We start from the raw sequence: 19,116 nt of genomic DNA on the forward strand, positions 1-19,116 counted from the left end.
GAACGCCAGCGGTTCTTCTAACTGTACACGGCTCACGTTCCCATTTCTCTTGCTCCATAGGGTCGACCGGCGGCGTAGAGTGCCAGTAATTTGTGCCCTCTCTGAGCACCTGATTATTATTTCTGGGCAATGGGATACTTTAATAGTCTCCCCAGCCTCTGATTGGAGATGCAGGAGATAATTGTTACCAATAATCGGAGGGGATTGAGCTGCTCCCAAATCTGGGAACGTCACAGAGATGTAATGTGGACCGCGGGAGCGCACGCACAGAGTTGGAGAGGTCCCCGGAATCACGGACAAATGTTTTTGTTTTGTTTGGATGCAGCGAGGGAAAGAGAGAATGAGGGAGAGGGATGTAGTTGGTCATTGATATTGTTGAATATCAATGATCTATCTTACCCGGGTCAGAAGGATAAAGTCAGAAGCATTTAAATGGTAGAACCGTTTGAAACTTTCCCCTCTCTCCTCCTCTCTTCCAGCCGTGTTGGCCTGGTGGACATTGACAGGATTGCTCCAGTAGAGGAAGGGGCCCTTCCATACAACCTGGTGGAGGTCCAGAGACAGGTAAAAAAGAAAGAGAGAAAGAAGGAAAAAATGAGAGAAAAGAAGACTTGCTGATGGTTTTAGCATCCTTTTCAGCTTCAGAGATATAGGCTGCGATTCAATTCAAAGCTCTATAGCGCTGTGGACATTAACATACTTTTAAAGGTAATTTAAAGTTGAGCCGACATGCGCAGCGTTTGCCATGAATGCGATCTGCGCAAATGCCTTTAAAAGGTGCATTGTCGGCTGTTTAGTGGCCTGCACTATAGAGCACCTTCGATTGAATCCCGGCCATAGTTATTCTCTAACTGTAGTCTAGAAACATGTCCTGGTAATGGTCAGAGCCTTTAAGTTCACTGGTGATGTTGGGTATTTCTATGATTACTTCCATTACTGAATATATATGAGCAATACACTAGGACAGACTTATCCAACATGAAACATGAGAAACTGAAGAAAAAATTGAATCTTTCTAAATCCCCACATACCAGTCCGATTTCCAGCCCACTTGCTCTGCTTGTGTCAGATTCTCAAATGACAGCCATTGAACGAAATGCCAAGGAGAACACAACTTCTAAAAGTGTGTCTTTGATTGGATCTCTCCAGAGAAAGAAATACAATTAAATATCAGAACCCTCTCTATGACAGTATACTGTATCTTTGTCCCAAAAAATGTAAACCCTAATTTAAGACTAACTCCAGCTGTTTAAATAAGTTACAGTGCCTTCAAAAAGTATTCACACCCCTTGACTTTTTCCACATTTTGTTGTGTTACAAATTGGGATAAAAATTTACTTTGTTTTTGTATTTTTTTTTATCAACACAAAATACTCTGTAATGTCAAAGTGTAAGAAAAATTCAAAAATAAAACGCTAATATATCTTGATTAGATAAGTATTCAACCCCGTGAGTCAATACGTGTTAGAATCACCTTTGGCAGCGATTACAGCTGTGAGTCTTTTGGGTAAGTCTCTAAGGCCCCAATTGCGACCTGAGTTAAGCTTAAGTTCAAGGTCAGAATACGCATAGAGAGAAAACTGCATAAAAAGGGAATAACGTTCATTCCCTTTTTATGCAGTTTTCTCTCTATGCGTATTCTGACCTTGAACTTAAGCATGAGAATAGCATGCTATTCACCCACTATTTGTTTAGGGTGGAGATCTCAGAAATGAAGGTTTGGTGGAGGTGTGTCTACAGATAAGCCATATTCTGACCTTGACTTAATTCCACCGCCTTTATGCGTGAGGAAACCATGAGTATGGTCGGGCGAACCTACCGGTTCCAAGTGGAAAAAGCATCTACTTAATTTTTTCAGATAGAAATAACAGCATTCTCCATGACCTATCATTTATAAATGAATAAGAGCTATTGATAAGAGCTAGGTAAATTATTAATCCTTTTGGGTAAATAATAAATACACAAACAATTGTTTTAGATGATTTTTTTCTTATGATTCCTGGAGACGAATGTGAAACCAGCCATATGGAAGCAAACTGAAAATCATATCAACATGGCATGTATTGCGGTCCCTTTTCTACAGTGAAATAGTCTATAAATAGCTGTGCCGTTTTTAAGAATTTTAATTGTGTACCCTCACAATTTTCCTGGATGAAATTAGGACACCCAAGCTATAGGCTTCTATAGGGCTGAAACAATTTGTAGCTTCCATTTTGCATCATTCCATTCCGTTAACGTTTCTTTCCTCTGTTACGTCTGCTAATTTGGGATAATGTAGCCTAGTTGAATCATTCTGGAACTCAGACGACACGTAGCAGGTTAAACCTGGAGCCTGGCGCGTGGTTCACGATGACTGGACCGTTGTCATACAGTTCCGTGATCAGTGAGGATCAGGGTAGATCTATACTGTTCAACCCCTATTGTACATCTTTTTCCACCTTCCAATATTTCATGGTTTTAACTTGAATATGACAACTTTCAGAATGAATCAAACCACTGTCTTTTTTATTCATCAATATATTTTGTACGTAAAGGCTCTCCAAAACAGTTTTTTTAATCATTCATACGTACTTTCCTAGCCCTAAAATGTGCCTAAATAATCTAAAAGATGTTTAAAATCTATCAGTTGGTGCTGAAACTGAGATGAAGATGCATAGATGGCATTCTTTCATTGATCCCTATTTTCTGAACCCTTTCTCTCAATGTGCTCTATTGACTCTGTTGACAAAATTATAATTAAAGGTACACCTTATTTAAATGGATGGCTTAAGATAAAGGTACTGAAAACCCTATTGAATGAAAACTCCACGAGAAAATATGTTGGCCAGTAAGTGGGAGGGTTTTTAATGTTTGAATTACATTTATTCAGCGCGCGCAAGGTAACCTCACCTGCAAAGCCCGTTGCGCACCTGCATAAGGTAAGTCTGAATACCAACTACTAAGAAGTGCGTAGGAAAGGCATGCATAAGAAAGGCGTAATTTCCTAAATTGGAATCTGTCCCTGGAAGCTTTGCACACCTTGATTGTACAGTATTTGGCCGTATTTGTTTTTTTTTTAAGTCTTCAAGCTCTGTCAAGTTTGTTGTAGATCATTGCTGGACAGCCATTTTCAAGTCTTGCCTAGATTTTCAAGAAAATTTAATTTAAAACTGTAACTAGGCCACTCAGGAACATTCAATGCCGTCTTGGTAAGCAACTCCAGTGTACACTGAGTATACAAAACATTAAGAACACCTGCTCTTTCCATTACATAGACTGACCAGGTGAATCCAGGTAAAAGCTATGATCCCTTATTGATGTCACTTGTTAAATCCACTTCAATCAGTGCAGATGAAGGTGAGGAGACAAAGAAGGATTTTTAAGCCTTGAGACATGGATTGTGTATTTGTGGCATTCATAGGGTTTTGTTAGACTTCATTGATGTCACTTGTTAAATGCACTTCAATCAGTGTAGATGAAGGGGAGGAGACAGGTTAAAGAAGGATTTTTAAGCCTTGAGACACGGATTGTGTATGATTGCCATTCATAGGGTTTTGTTAGACTTCATTGATGTCACTTGTTAAATCCACTTTAATCAGTGTAGAGCAAGGGAAGAAGACAAGTTAAAGAAGGATTTTTAAGCATTGAGACATGGATTGTGTATCTGTGCCATTCATAAGTTTTGTTAGACTTCAGTGCGGCTTTTGACATTATCGATCATAGTCTGTTGCTGGAAAAACATATGTGTTATGGCTTTACACCCCCTACTATAATGTGGATAAAAAACTGTAATATCTTATGTTTCACGGAATCGTGGCTGAATGATGACATGGACATTCAGCTAGCGGGATATACGCGGCACCGGCAAGATAGAACAGCACAGTAAGATGAGGGGGGGCGGTCTGTGCATATTTGTAAACAACAGCTGGTGCACAAAATCTAAGGAAGTCTCTAGATTTTGCTCGCCTGAAGGAGAGTATCTTGTGATAAAATGCAGACCACACTACTTGCCTAGAGAGTTTTCAGCTAAACTTTTCGTGGCTGTTTATTTACCACCACAGACGGGTGCTGGCACTAAGACCGCACTCAGTCAGCTGTATAAGGAAATAAGCAAACAGGAAACCGCTCACCCAGAGGCGGCGCTCCTAGTGGCCGGAGACTTTAATGCAGGGAAACTTAAATCAGTTCTACCTAATTTCTATCAACATGTTAAATGTGCAATCAGAGGGGAAAAAACTCTAGACCACCTTTACTCCACACACAGAGATGTGTACAAAGCTCTCCCTCGCCCTCCATTTGGCAAATTTGACCATAATTATATCCTCCTGATTCCTGCTTACAAGCAAAAATGAAAGCAGGAAGCCTCAGTGACTCGGTCTATAAAAAAGTGGTCAGATGAAGCAGATGCTAAACTACAGGACTGTTTTGCTAGCACAGACTGGAATATGTTCCGGGATTCTTCCGATGACATTGAGGATTACACCACATCAGTCACTGGCTTCATCAACAAGTGCAGCGATGACGTCGTCTCCACAGTGACTGTACGTACATACCCCAAACATAAGCCATGGATTACAGGCAACATTCGCACTGAGCTAAAGGGTAGAGCTGCCTGCTTTCAAGGAGTGGGACTCTAACCCGGAAGCTTATAAGAAATCTCGCTATGCCCTCCGACGAACCATCAAACAGGCAAAGCGTTAGTACAGGACTAAGATCGAATCATACTACACTATTACAGACTACAAAGCGAAGCACAGCCGAGAGCTGCCCAGTGACACAAGCCTACCAGACGAGTTAAATATCTTCTATGCTCGCTTCGAGGCAAGTAACACTGAAACATGCATGAGAGCATCAGCTGTTCCAGACGACTGTGTGATCACACTCTCCGCAGCCAATGTGAGTAAGACCTTTAAACAGGTCAACATTCACAAGGCTGCAGGTCCAGATGGATTACCAGGACGTGTACTCTGAGCATGCGCTGACCAACTGGCAAGTGTCTTCACTGACATTTTCAACCGCTCCCTGACCGAGTCTGTAATACCAACATGTTTCAAGCAGACCACCATAGTCCCTGTCCCCAAGAACACTAAGGTAACCTGCCTAAATAACTACCGACCCGTGGCACTCACGTCTGTAGCCATGAAATGCTTTGAAAGGCTGGACATGGCTCACATCAACACCATTATCACAGAAACCCTAGACCCACTCCAATTTGCATACCACCCCAACAGATCCACAGATGATGCAATCTCTATTGCACTCCACACTGCACTTTCACACCTGGACAAAAGGAACATCTATGTGAGAATGCTATTCATTGACTACAGCTCAGCATTCAACACCATAGTGCCCTCAAAGCTCATCGCTAAGCTAAGGACCCTGGGACTTAACACCTCCCTCTGCAACTAGATCCTGGACTTACTGATGGGCCGCCCCCAGGTGGTAAGGGTAGGTAACAACACATCCGTTTCGCTGATCCTCAACACGGGGGCCCCTCAGAGGTGCATGCTCAGTCCCCTCCTGTACTCTCTGTTCACTCATGACTCCACGGCCAGGCACGACTCCAACACCATCATTAAGTTTGTCGATGACACAACAGTGGTTGGGCTGATCACCGACAACGATGAGACAGCCTATAGGGAGGAGGTCAGAGACCTAACGGTGTGGTGCAAGGACAACAACCTCTCCCTCCACGTGATCAAGACAAAGGAGGTGATTGTGGACTACAGGAAAAGGAGGACCTAGCACGCCCCCCATTCTCATCAACGGGGCCAGGTTGAGAGCTTCAAGTTCCTTGGTATCCACATCACTAACAAACTAACATGGTCCAAGCACACCAAGACAGTCACAACTGCTCGGCCTCCGACCGCAAGGCACTACAGAGGGTAGTGTGTACGGCCCAGTACATCACCGGGGCCAAGCTTCCTGCCTTCCAGGACCTCTATACCAGGCGGTGTCAGAGGAAGGCCCTAAAAATTGTCAAAGACTCCAGCCACCCTAGTTATAGACTGTTCTCTCTGCTACCGCATAGCAAGCGGTACCGGAGTGCCAAGTCTAGGTCCAAAAAGGTTCTAAACAGCTTCTGCCCCCAAGCCATAAGACTCTTGACCATCTAATCAACTGGTTACCCAGACTATTTGCATTGCCCCCTCCCCTTCTACGCTGCTGCTACTCTCTGTTATGATCTATGCATAGTCACTTTAATAACTCTACCTACATGTACATATTACCTCAATTACCTCGACACCGGTGCCCCCACACATTGACTCTGTACCGGTACCCCCTGTATATAGCCCCGCTATTGTTATTTACTGCTGCTCTTTAAATATTTGTTTTTCTTATCTCCTACTTTTTGGGGGGTATTTTCTTAAAACTGCATTGTTGGTTAAGGGCTTGTAAGTAAGCATTTCACTGTAAGGTCTACACCTGTTGTATTCAGCGCATGTGACAAATACAATTTGATTTGATTTGATTTTGAACATAATCCAGGTAGAATCAGGAATTCCCCAGGGCAGCTGTCTAGGCCCCTTACTTAAAACCTTTACTAACGACATGCCACTGGCTTTGCATAAAGCCATTGTGTCTATGTATGTGGATGACTCAACACTATACACATCAGCTACTACAGCGACTAAAATGACTGCAACACTTGACAAAGCGCTGCAGTTAGTTTCAGAATGGGCGGCAAGGAATAAGTTGGTCCTAAATATTTCAAAAACTAAAAGCATTGTATTTGGGACAAAGCATTCACTTAACCCTAAACCTCAACTAAATCTTGTAATGAATAATGTGGAAATTGAGCAAGTTGAGGTGACTACACTGTTCGGAGTAACCCTGGATTGTAAACTGTCATGGTCAAAACATATTCATACAAAAGTAGCTAAGATGGGGAGAAGTCTGTCCACAATAAATTGCTGCTCTGCGTTCGTAACAGCACTATCAAGAAGGCAAGGCCTACAGGCCCTAGTTTTGTCGCACCTGGACTACTGTTCAGTCGTGTGGTCAGGTGGCACAAAGAGGGACTTAGGAAAATTGCAATTGGCTCAGAACAGGGCAGCACGGTTGGCCCTTGGATGTACACAGAGAGCTAACATTAATAATATCCATGTCAATCTCTCCTGGCTCAAAGTGGAGGAGAGATTGGCAACAGCTAATGGGGATCCATAATAAATACAAATACAAATGGGCAAGACAAAAGATTTAAGTGCCTTTGAACGGGGTATGGTTGTAGGTGCCAGGCGCACTGGTTTGAGTGTATCAAGAACTGCAAAACTGCTGTTTATTCACGCTCAACAGTTTCCTGTGTGTATCAAGAATGGTGCAACACCCAAAGAACATCCAGCCAACTTGACACAACTGTGAAAAGCACTGGAGTCAACCTGGGCCAGCATCCCTGTGGAATACTTTCGAAAACGTGTAAAGTCCATGCCCTGGTCTGAGGGCAAAAGGGGGGTTGGGCGTGCAACTCAGTATTAGGAAGATGTTCTTAATGTTTGGTGTACTCAGTGTATATTTGGGCTTGAGTTATAGGTTATTGTCCTGCTGAAAGGTGAATTTGTCTCCCAGAGTCTGGTGGAAAGCAGACAACTAGGTTTTCCTCTAGGATTTTGCCTGTGCTTAGTTCTATTCCTATTTCTTTTTATCCCCCCAAAAACTCCCTAGTCCTTGCCGATGACGAGTATATCCATAACATGATGCAGCCACTACCATACTTGGAAATTTGAAGAGTTATGACGGCTTGTGTTTAGAGGTAGGTGAAGGAGTCAAGCGCAGGAGAGCAGGGATGTCCGAGATGCATTATTTAATAGGCAAGTCCACAAACATACAGGTCAGGTACAATACCAAAATAAACGCCCTTAACGAGCAACATCACAATAAATAATCCCGCACAAACCTAGGCAGGCAACAGGGGTAATTATACACACAGAAATTAAGGCAAATGAAACCAGGTGTGAAAGAACCACAGACAAAACAAACGGAAAAGGAAAAAAGGATCGGTGATGGCTAGATGGCTAGTAGCCCGAACAGGGAGAGGAACCACCTTCGGTGGAAGTCGTGACAAGAGTAGTACTCAGTGATGTGTTATATTGGATTTGCCCCAAACATAATGCTTTGTATTCAGGACAAAAAGTAAATGTATTTTCTATTTTTTTTGCAGTATTACTTTAGTGCCTAATTGCAGACAGGATGCATGTTTTGGAATATTTTTATTCTGTCAAAACTTTTCACTCTGTCATTTAGGTTAGTGTTGTAGAGTAACTATATGTACAATGTTGTTGATCCATCATCAGTTTTCTCCTATCACAGCCATTAAACTGTGTAACTGTTGTGGTGAAATCCCTGAGCAGTTTTCTTCCTCTCTGGCAACTGAGTTAGGAAGGATGCCTTTAACTTTGTAGTGACTGGGTGTATTGATACACCATCCAAAGCGTAATTAATAACTTCACCATGCTCAAAGATACATTCAGTTTCTGCTTTTTTTATATTTACCCGTCTACCAATAGGTGACCTTCTTTGCGAGGCATCATTTTCGGGAATTTTCCAAGCAGTTTAAAGGCACAGTCAACTTAGTGTATGTAAACTTCTGACCCACTGGAATTGTGATACAGTGAAATATAAGTGAAATAATCTGTCTGTAAACAATTGTTGGAAAAATTACCAAAGTAGATGTCCTAACCGAAAAACGGAGTTTAAATGTATTTGGCAAAGGTGTATGTAAACTTCCGACTTCAACTGTGTTATGTGACTTTTTTTAGCTAATTTATACTCCTGAACCTATTTAGGATGGCCATAACATAGGGGTTGAATACTTATTGGCTCAAGACATTTCAGCTTTTAATTGTTTATTAATTAAAAATGTAAAAAGAAATATATAAAAATCCACTTTGACATTGTCAGGTATTGTGTGTATATCAGTGGCACAAAATGTATATTTAATCAATTTTAAATTCAGGCTGTAACACAACAAAATGTGGGAAAAGTCAAGGGGTGTGAATATTTTCTGAATGCACTGTATCTCAAATATACTGAGGGGGGAAACGAGAAATGACTGAGTGAAGGGGTTTGAAACAAAACAGCTGAGGAAGAAACAAAAGGTCAAGAAAAAAGAAGTTGGATGGATGTTTGTTGTTTTCCTCCTGTTAGAAGCTCTGCCTGGTCTGCAGAGTGAGACAGCGCGGCGTTGCGGGGTGATTTCCTCCCCCTCCCCTGACTGTAGCCAGACTAGGCTCCAGGCCGGACTGGAGCAGGGGCCCCGGTTAGAGCCGCCAGTCCAACCACAATGAGCCTCTTTGGGCTGTGGTCTGGCCTCCGCGGGCTGCAGGCCAGCTCTCCCTCTAAACCTCCAACCTCCACCCCTCCTCTCTGCCCCTCTCCATCCCCTACGCCCCTGGCTGTGACTCAGAGAAACAGGGAGGGAGGAGGGAAAGGAAGGGGGGGTCTTCTAGGGGCATTAGGGGCCGACAGAGGGGGGTCAGGGGCTCAGATAGTTCCTGACAGGTGGACCTGTTCCATAGAGGGGCCCACCTCTCCACCATAGAGGGGCCCACCTCTCCACCTCCTTTACCCAGGGATGAGGGATGAGGGCTGGGCAGGCCCGGCCAGGCGACAGGTACCCCCGGCTGGGAATGTGGAGCAGAATGCTTGGTGATCTTGCTGGCTATCACTGTCTAACAGCAATAGTAACACTCAGCTGATTTTGTGCTCTGATGTGTGCCAATGGCATGGGCAGGGGCTGGGGTGGCAGCCAATGGCATGGGCAGGGGCTGGGGTGTCATCCAATCGAAGCAAGGCTTCTGATTCTGGGTTTGTTCCACTAACTTCCTACCCAATGCTTCTGTGCCTGATTGGAGTTTCTCAAACGAATCTCTGTAATTCAAGAGTTTTAACATTCAAATGGATGGGAATCGGTGCTAGAGGGCAATTAATTTAATCACTGTATGCCATCATAAATGTGAATATATAGCCTATAGAGATAATAAAAATGAAATGAAATATCTTGTGGCGTCACATGAGATGACTAAGTACAGCATGTGATGTTGTCTAATCACGTCATGACTCATGACACAGAATAGACAACAGTGTTTTATTCAGCATCGTGATTCCCTGAAGTGAACTCAACGTAACACTAAAAATCTTTAACCTTTTCTAAATGACAGATGAAATATAGGCATTTAAGTGATTCTGATGACGCATGTAAACTGTCTGATCTGAATTGATGTAGGACTGAATATAAATGAGCTTTATAATGGGAAATGAGATAGTGTACTGCTCTTGTTACTCTGTGGGAATCAAGATGGGGCTAAAGGCATCCGCGTGCTTCCTAGCCGAAAAGATGGGGCTAAAGGCATCCGCATGCTTCCCAGCCGAAAGAGTTCGGAAGAGTTTGTGCATATATTATGACAACATTTTGTGATGTTTTTGTTTGTTTTGGACTTCGGTCAGGGTTTGGGCACACCAACTTTTTACTGGAGGCAAGCCAAAGTTCTTCGGTGATTGGTCAACAGTGGGGATTCCTCAATAAAGTCTTTGTTGTCATTCAATGAGTGGCGACTCATTTTTATGCAATTTACTTTATTGAGAAATACTGCGCCAAACTTCTTACATAAATATAAAATGACGCGACTAAGATCTCCTTTGTAAAAAAATGTAAAAATTAATAACAGATTTCTTGTTATCTAAATTCTGACTATTTTGAAGAAGGGCATAATGGCTACGGTATCTCAAAATGGACAAACCATACTATTGCCGATATTTTCACATTTTTCAATTGAAGGTCTTTTAAGGGAGTATGCGAGCACACTCGTTCGGTTAGGCTAAGCGCCAGCCGAACTGAAGCATGCTGACGCCTTCAGGGCTCAACTACAAGGTCTGACTTCTGATTTAAACATGGGATGTTATGGCTTGTCTGATATCTCTTTCTCTGTTTTTTCTCTCTGTTTTCGCTCTCTCTTTTCAATTCAATTCAAGGGGCTGTATTGGCAGGGGAAACATATGTTAACATTGCCAAAGCTAGGGAAATAGATAATAAACAAAAGTGAAATAAACAATAAAAAATTAACAGTAAACATTACACTCACAAAAGTTCCAAAAGAATAAAGACATTTAAAATGTCATAGTATGTCTATATACAGTGTTGTAACGATGTGCAAATAGTTAAAGTAAAACATTGAAAATAAATAAACATAAATATGGGTTGTATTTACTATGGTGTTTGTTCACTGGTTGCCTTTTTTTGTGGCGACAGGTCACAAATCTTGCTGCTGTGATGGCACACTGTGGTATTTAACTTTTCTCTCTCTCTCTCTCTCTCTTTCTCTCTCTCACCATCTCTTCTCTCTCTCTCTCTCTCCCCATTTCTCCCCCTCTCTCTGTTGTGTCACTCTCTTTCAGCTGTCTGGTGGGGACCCGTCCCGCTCTGTTCTCATCCAGGTAGCAGAGTCCGCTTACAGGTTTGGACTGGGTTCCATCGCTGGCGGTAAGTCAAGGCTTCGGCTCAAATAGCACCCTATTCCCTATGTAGTGGATAACCCTATTCCCTACGTCTCAAATAGAACCCTATTCCCTATGTAGTGGATAACCCTATCCCCTATGTAGTGGTTAACCCTATTCCCTATGTAGTGGATAACCCTATTCCCTATGTAGTGGATAACCAAATTCCCCATGTAGTGGTTAACCCTATTCGCTATGTAGTGGATAACCCTATTGTAACGGCCGTCGTATGAAGTGAACCAAGGCGCAGCGGGTTGAGTGCTCATTTTAACTTTATTTGAAACACGTAACAAAAACAAGAAAACGAACGGACGACAAACAGTCTTGAAGGCTACACACAGCTATGCAAAAACAACTTCCCACAAAGGACATGTGAAAACAGGGCTACCTAAGTATGACTCCCAATCAGCAACAACGAAGTACAGCTGTTCCTGATTGAGAGCCATACCAGGCCAACACAAGGAAATACACAACATAGACAGATCATAGAAATACAAACATAGAACATAACCAAAAATCCCGGAATACTCTAAACAAACACCCCTCTACATAAACACATATCCCAGCAAAGCCCGAACCACATAAAACAAACACCCCCCTGCCATGGTCTGACCAAACTATAAGAACAAATAACCCCTTTACTGGTCAGGACGTGACACCTATTCCCTATGTATTGCATAACCCTATTCCCTATGTAGTGGATAACCGTATTCCCCATGTAGTGGGGAACCCTATTCCTTATGTAGTGGTTAACCCTATTCCCTATGTAGTGGATAACCCTATTCCCTATGTAGTGGATAACCCTATTCCCTATGTAGTGGATAACCCTATTCCCTATGTAGTGGATAACCATATTCCCTATGTAGTGGATAACCCTATTCCCTATGTAGTGGTTAACCCTATTCCCTATGTAGTGGATAACCCTATTCCCTATGTAGTGGATAACCCTATTCCCTATGTAGTGGCTAACCCTATTCCCCATGTATTGGGGAACCCTATTCCCTATGTAGGGGTTAACCCTATTCCCTATGTAGTGAATAACCCTATTCCCTATGTAGTGGATAACCCTATTCCCTATGTAGTGGATAACCCTATTCCCTATGTAGTGGATAACCCTATTCCCTATGTAGTGGATAACTTGTCAAAAGTAATGCACTACATAGAGGAAAAGGTGCAATTTGGGACAAGCCCCATGTCAAGTCACAAGTCATTGTGTGACCACCACCCCCTCACCTGCCCCCCCTACCCCCATCACCATCCAACCTCACAAGAAATTAGAAAACAAAGGGCTTCCTAGTGCGTTCTGCAGGGGCGATTCCTCCACCACTTAAATAGGACAGGGGCTCTATGCACCATGGGAAACTCCCTGTGTTTGGACTCTATTGTACCTGTGAATGATCAGAGAGAAGGGGCTTTTGGGGGGAGGGGTGGGGGCAATGTGGGGTCAGGGGGTGGATGTGGTGCCTGTGTTTGGCTCCAGACTACTCCCCTCCCCCCCATCCCCGCCCTTCCTCCTCCTCCCTACAGGAGACAGGTTAGTAAGAGGTAGTGTCCCCCCCCCCTACAGGAGACAGGTTAGTAAGAGGTAGTGCCCCCCCCTACAGGAGACAGGTTAGTAAGAGGTAGTGTCCCCCCCCCTACAGGAGACAGGTTAGTAAGAGGTAGTGCCCCCCCCTACAGGAGACAGGCTAGTAAGAGGTAGTGCCCCCCCCTACAGGAGACAGGTTAGTAAGAGGTAGTGCCCCCCCCCCCCTACAGGAGACAGGTTAGTAAGAGGTAGTGCCCCCACCCCCCCTACAGGAGACAGGTTAGTAAGAGGTAGTGCCCCCCCCTACAGGAGACAGGCTAGTAAGAGGTAGTGCCCCCCCCCCTACAGGAGACAGGATAGTAAGAGGTAGTGCCCCCCCCCCCCCTACAGGAGACAGGTTAGTAAGAGGTAGTGCCCCCCCCTACAGGAGACAGGTTAGTAAGAGGTAGTGCCCCCCCCCCCCTACAGGAGACAGGTTAGTAAGAGGTAGTGCCCCCCCCTACAGGAGACAGGGTAGTAAGAGGTAGTGCCCCCCCCTACAGGAGACAGGTTAGTAAGAGGTACTGCCCCCCCCCTATAGGAGACAGGTTAGTAAGAGGTAGTGCCCCCCCCCCTACAGGAGACAGGTTAGTAAGAGGTAGTGCCCCCCCCCCCCCTACAGGAGACAGGTTAGTAAGAGGTAGTGCCCCCCCCCCCCCCTACAGGAGACAGGTTAGTAAGAGGTAGTGCCCCCCCCTACAGGAGACAGGCTAGTAAGAGGTAGTGCCCCCCCCCCCTACAGGAGACAGGATAGTAAGAGGTAGTGCCCCCCCCTACAGGAGACAGGTTAGTAAGAGGTAGTGCCCCCCCTACAGGAGACAGGTTAGTAAGAGGTAGTGCCCCCCCCCCCTACAGGAGACAGGTTAGTAGAGGTAGTGCCCCCCCCCTACAGGAGACAGGTTAGTAAGAGGTAGTGCCCCCCCTACAGGAGACAGGTTAGTAAGAGGTACTGCCCCCCCCCTACAGGAGACAGGTTAGTAAGAGGTAGTGCCCCCCCCCCCTACAGGAGACAGGTTAGTAAGAGGTAGTGCCCCCCCCCCCCCCCCCCCCCCCCCTACAGGAGACAGGTTAGTAAGAGGTACTGACCCCCCTTATGTCTGGTGTACACTACACGACTTTCAAAATCCTAAAATCACTGGGCCTCTCACATTAAATTACCCATCTTTCCTCTAGTTTTTTGTCCTGCCAACATAGTGATGCGCACACTACATGATGTGATACAGACGGGGGTCACCCACTACAAGATGATGTGATTAGATTGTTAACGTAGCTAGAACGAGCTGTGGCTCAAAGCAGCCTCATAAACGCTTTCAAATATCTAGCCAACATTTTGAATTGAATAACATTGCTTGTGAACTACAGAGCTGTAACGATTTGACACTTTGGCTTTGGTTAAAGGCAAGTACAAACACATGGCGAGCTCTCATTGGCAAGCTCTCATTGGCTATTGCTGATCACCATTCTCAAAACTTGTCGTTACAGATCTCACACTACAAGAGCATTGTAGATTTTGTGCCAATAAAAAAAATATCGGGACTTCTGGGACTGCTCAAACTGGATCGGTAGCCCTCAGATTGCGTCACATTAAACGAGCATCGGTGACAGCCGTGCGCCCCGAGCAACGACATGGGGATTTGTCTCCGATCTCAAAAATGTGTATTTCACAGCTAATTCGGGGCCAAAATCATGTAGTGTACGCCCGGCTTTATAACGAGCTAAAAAATGAATTTATAACGTCTCCCCTCACCTACTTCCTTCATAGCATTTATGTCATGTGTTTTTTTCAGCTGTGGGAGCCACAGCAGTGTACCCCATAGACCTAGTGAAGACCAGGATGCAGAACCAGAGGACCACAGGCTCCCTGGTGGAAGAGCTCATGTACAAGAACAGCTTGGACTGCTTCAAGAAGGTGCTGCGTTACGAAGGCTTCTTCGGCCTCTATAGAGGTCAGTACCAGACGAGATATGTCCCAAATGGCACCCTATTCCCTACATAGTACTCTGCTTTTGGCCAGAGTAGTTCACTATATAGGTATATAGTGACAGGCTAATGGGTAGAGGGAGGCACAGATTTAGGGTCAGTTTACCCTCCTCTAATCCTAACTTTAACCATAACCTGGAACAACACAAATCTGACCATAGATTAGCGTCTAGCTGTAACTTCATATCACTCCATCACAACAACAGATGGGGGTTTAGAGGTTTGGGAGAGGAGAGAGGACGAGGAGAGGTGGGCGGGTTTGAGTTCACCTTCCCTCTGACCTGGCTTCTTTGAAGTGATTAAAGGTAGTCTCGGGAGTTTTCGGGAGGACAATGCACGGCCACATACCAGCAGAGCTCTGTCACAATGGTAGAGTGTGACTGCCCCTGCCAGACTTCAACTGGCATTCATTTAATAAGTACCTGCACTCAGGGAGCGGGGGGTGGTTCTCAAACAACACACACTATATCGGAATTCTCAGGATTATGATTGACAGGCGAGTTCTCCCGTGAGGGTTCTACGAGGAAGTGGGAAGTCTTAGTGTCTGTCACAGGACACCAAGCCTTTAGAGAGGTCTCTGACATTACAGACACAGTCAGACAGACCTGGCTCCGTCGCACGGGTACAGACATCAGTAGTGGGTTCCAAATGGTATCCTATTCTCTTTATAGTGCACCACTTTCCACCAGGGCCCATAGGACCCATAGTGGTGCACTATGAATAGAGGGCCATTTGGAACACATCCCGTGTGACAAAAAACATCCAACGGTGCAGATCAATTTGAATGGCTGTCTGGAGTCTGGAGATATGGTACATTACAATCTGAAAACACACTGAACTATACAATCTGAAAACACACTGAACTATACAATCTGAAAACACACTGAACTATACAATCTGAAAACACACTGAACTATACAATCTGAAAACACACTGAACTATACAATCTGAAAACACACTGAACTATACAATCTGAAAACATACTGAACTATACAATCTGAAAACACATTGAACTATACAATCTGAAAACACACTGAACTATACAATCTGAAAACACACTGAACTATACAATCTGAAAACACACTGAACTATACAATCTGAAAACATACTGAACTATACAATCTGAAAACATACTGAACTATACAATCTGAAAACACACTGAACTATACAATCTGAAAACACACTGAACTTTAAAAGAGAAATTCTTATATTCTCTTGAATCTCACACATTTCATTCACAATTCCCTCATTAACATGTATCTAGTGTGTAGCAATGCTGGTAATGTTATATTGTATATTAGACGCTGAGGAGAGTGTCATAAGCCAACTTTATCTAATGTAATGAAGCTGAGCATTTTCCCTCTCCTCCTGTTTCCCTTACTGAATGAGCTGTGCATTAGAATGGTGAGACAGCCAGACCAGAACACACACACACTGCAAACACTAGGATGATGTCACGGTCTCTAGACAGGAACCCTTGCGTAAACAACGCAGCAGCATGAGAAAACAATAAGCATCTCTTAACTACAACTGTGAGTCGCTATGGGCCATTTAATAAAAAAATGACTTGTGTGTGGTTCTCTGCCTGAGTCCTTCCACAAAAACAACCAACACTCCTGTTTGTGTTTGTGAGTCCCAGCCCAGCTGAAGATAATCATATGTTTGTGCTCCTGTGTCTGCTTCTGACTCTGTGTGGCCTGTTTTGGGCCCTGCGCTCACTACCCCCCTTCACCCTCTCCACTATTAACTTTGTTTGTTACTTTAGGGACGGGGGAGGGAGGAAGATGGGGGTAGTAAGAGGGGGGTCCATCCATCGCACTCGAATCAGATTATTTTGTTTATTTTTATCCGGCTGGAAGTCTTTGCGTTGTAATTGAGGGCTGTGTAAACTTTGGTTAGTGTTTTCTGTCTTTTTTTCTATTCTGGGAAGGAGCTACTAGTCGATGTTTCTTTCACTTTGTTAGTCTGTTAAGCCCCTGATGCCCCCACACCACATCAATAGTGTTCATTAGTGTCTGGGGATCAGGCAGAAATGGTTTCATCAGGGTATGTGTTTAATGTGGTGGGGGTCTGTGCTGTGCTGGTGCCTGCCAGTGTGTGTGTGTGTGTGTGTGTGTATTGTACTTCCTTGGCCCTTCTCTTTTCTAATCATGTTGTGTCCTAATGATAGGTCTGGTACCACAGCTACTGGGCGTGGCCCCGGAGAAAGCCATAAAGCTGACAGTAAGTGCCTTGTTTTTCCACATGGAGACCAGTAAGGCCCCAGTTTCAGGCCCCAATTTCAGGCCCCAGTCACCACGGAGCCCCTCACTGGGCCCTAGTTTAACATTTACCTCTAGTTTTAGTTTAATGTACAGTACAGATTTTATGTGCACACTCACACACACACGCACTCACACACACATGCAGGCACAGACATACATACAAATACACACAGTGTGTGTGTCTGACTGTCTCTCTGTGTGTGTCTAATGTTTAGTGTTCTCGCCACAGGTGAATGACTTTATCAGAGGGAAGAGCAGACAGAAGGATGGATCAATCCCTGTACCTGCTGAGATCCTGGCTGGTGCATGTGTGAGTCTCATCTGATTGATCAGCCTCCATCCACATAGACGCTAACTAGACAGGCACGTTTTACCTGTTGCAGGTTTAGGCCCACTGGAGGATGACATTCACGTCTTGCACCACCAACTGACCTGAGATCAGGTGTTTCTAAACTGGACGACACACAGACGGAGACAGACAGGGCTGCTACCTGAGAAACTGCCCCCCCCACCTCGACCCCACTACCCCCAACCTGTGTTTGATCAGTGAGCTGTCACCCCCTCCCATCCCTTTAGTTCTACCTGACCCTATAGCACCCCCCCAACCAATGAATAGAGGCCTTTCACCAGGGAGCTGTTTGATGCCGATCACTAAAGCAGAATATTTAGGGTACACAAATCATTATGTGTACCCATATACTTGCCATGTGCACGCAAGCGACTACAACTGAATTAAGGTTATGAATGACTGTTTTGAGGAGGTTTATTTGGAGAGATTTTGAAGTGAGAGACGTTAGTATGGAAACTGTGTGTCGCAAATAAAACATGTAGAGTGGAATGTTGAAGATAAAAAGGACAGCTTATTTTTGGAAATCTTGAGTGTCGGAAAAAAGGTTGTTCTATACATGCTGTACGTTCAGGCCAGAGTAGAGGGACGTAGTGAATGAGGACAGATGGATTTTTCCTCTTTATCACTGTGAGCTGATCTGACAGTTCCTTTCATCCTGTCCCTGCTTCTGGTGTTAGTGCTGCACAGCCCTCTCCTGTTATCACTCACTCACACACCCCAGCGCACAAGCACACACACACCAGTGACACACACACAGAGACACATGCATGCACGCACACAGAGACACACACACGGGCGCGTGGGCACACACACAGAAACATACACAGACAGACACACACATGTACGCGCACGCAAACACAGAGATAAATACACACAGATGCACAGACTCAGACACTCAGAGACACACACACACACACACACACACACACACACACACACACACACACACACATACCCAGTTTAGTGGACTTCAGCCACATCACATGAAGTCTGTTTATATGATTTGGAAACTGTGAAAGTGTTGGTTTGGACTTCGGCAACAGTCCCAGACCAGTAGTCTGACAGGACAGGACAGAAGAGAAGAGAAAGAGCCCAAAGAGAGGAGGGAGGCAGGGAGAGAGAGAGCGAGTGGCGGTGGTGTAAATAATGTTTTTACAAATCTTTTACTGTTAAATAGAACTGGTGAGGATCTAGTCATTTTCTTATCTTCTCCTCTCTTCTCCTCTTCTCTTCTCTTTTCTCTCCTCTTCTCCTTTTTTCTTCTCTCTTCTCCTCTTCTCTTCTCTTTTCTCTCCTCTTCTCCTCTCTTCTCCTCTCTTCTCCTCTCTTCTCCTCTCTTCTCCTCTTGTCTTTTCTCTCCTCTTCTCTCTTCTCTTTTCTCTCTTCTCTTTTACTCTCTTCTCTTCTCCTCTCTCCTCTCTTCTCCTCTTTCCTGCCTTCTCTCCTCTCCTCTTCTCTCTTCTCTTCTTCTCTCTCCTCTCTTCTCT

General features: G+C 44.4%; 1 protein-coding gene across 1 annotated transcript in view; it reads left to right on the forward strand.

Moving 5' to 3' along the window:
• LOC115175517 (calcium-binding mitochondrial carrier protein Aralar2) overlaps positions 1-19,116 on the forward strand; it is a 77,093-nt gene that overhangs the window by 37,416 nt on the left and 20,561 nt on the right. Inside the window, exons 9-13 of the mRNA XM_029734801.1 lie at positions 480-564; positions 11,371-11,455; positions 14,824-14,982; positions 17,187-17,239; positions 17,510-17,590. Coding sequence (XP_029590661.1) covers positions 480-564; positions 11,371-11,455; positions 14,824-14,982; positions 17,187-17,239; positions 17,510-17,590 — 463 coding nt within the window. The remainder of the gene's footprint in view (positions 1-479; positions 565-11,370; positions 11,456-14,823; positions 14,983-17,186; positions 17,240-17,509; positions 17,591-19,116) is intronic.

This window comes from Salmo trutta, chromosome 36, assembly GCF_901001165.1.
Source record: "Salmo trutta chromosome 36, fSalTru1.1, whole genome shotgun sequence".
Classification (NCBI taxonomy): domain Eukaryota; kingdom Metazoa; phylum Chordata; class Actinopteri; order Salmoniformes; family Salmonidae; genus Salmo; species Salmo trutta.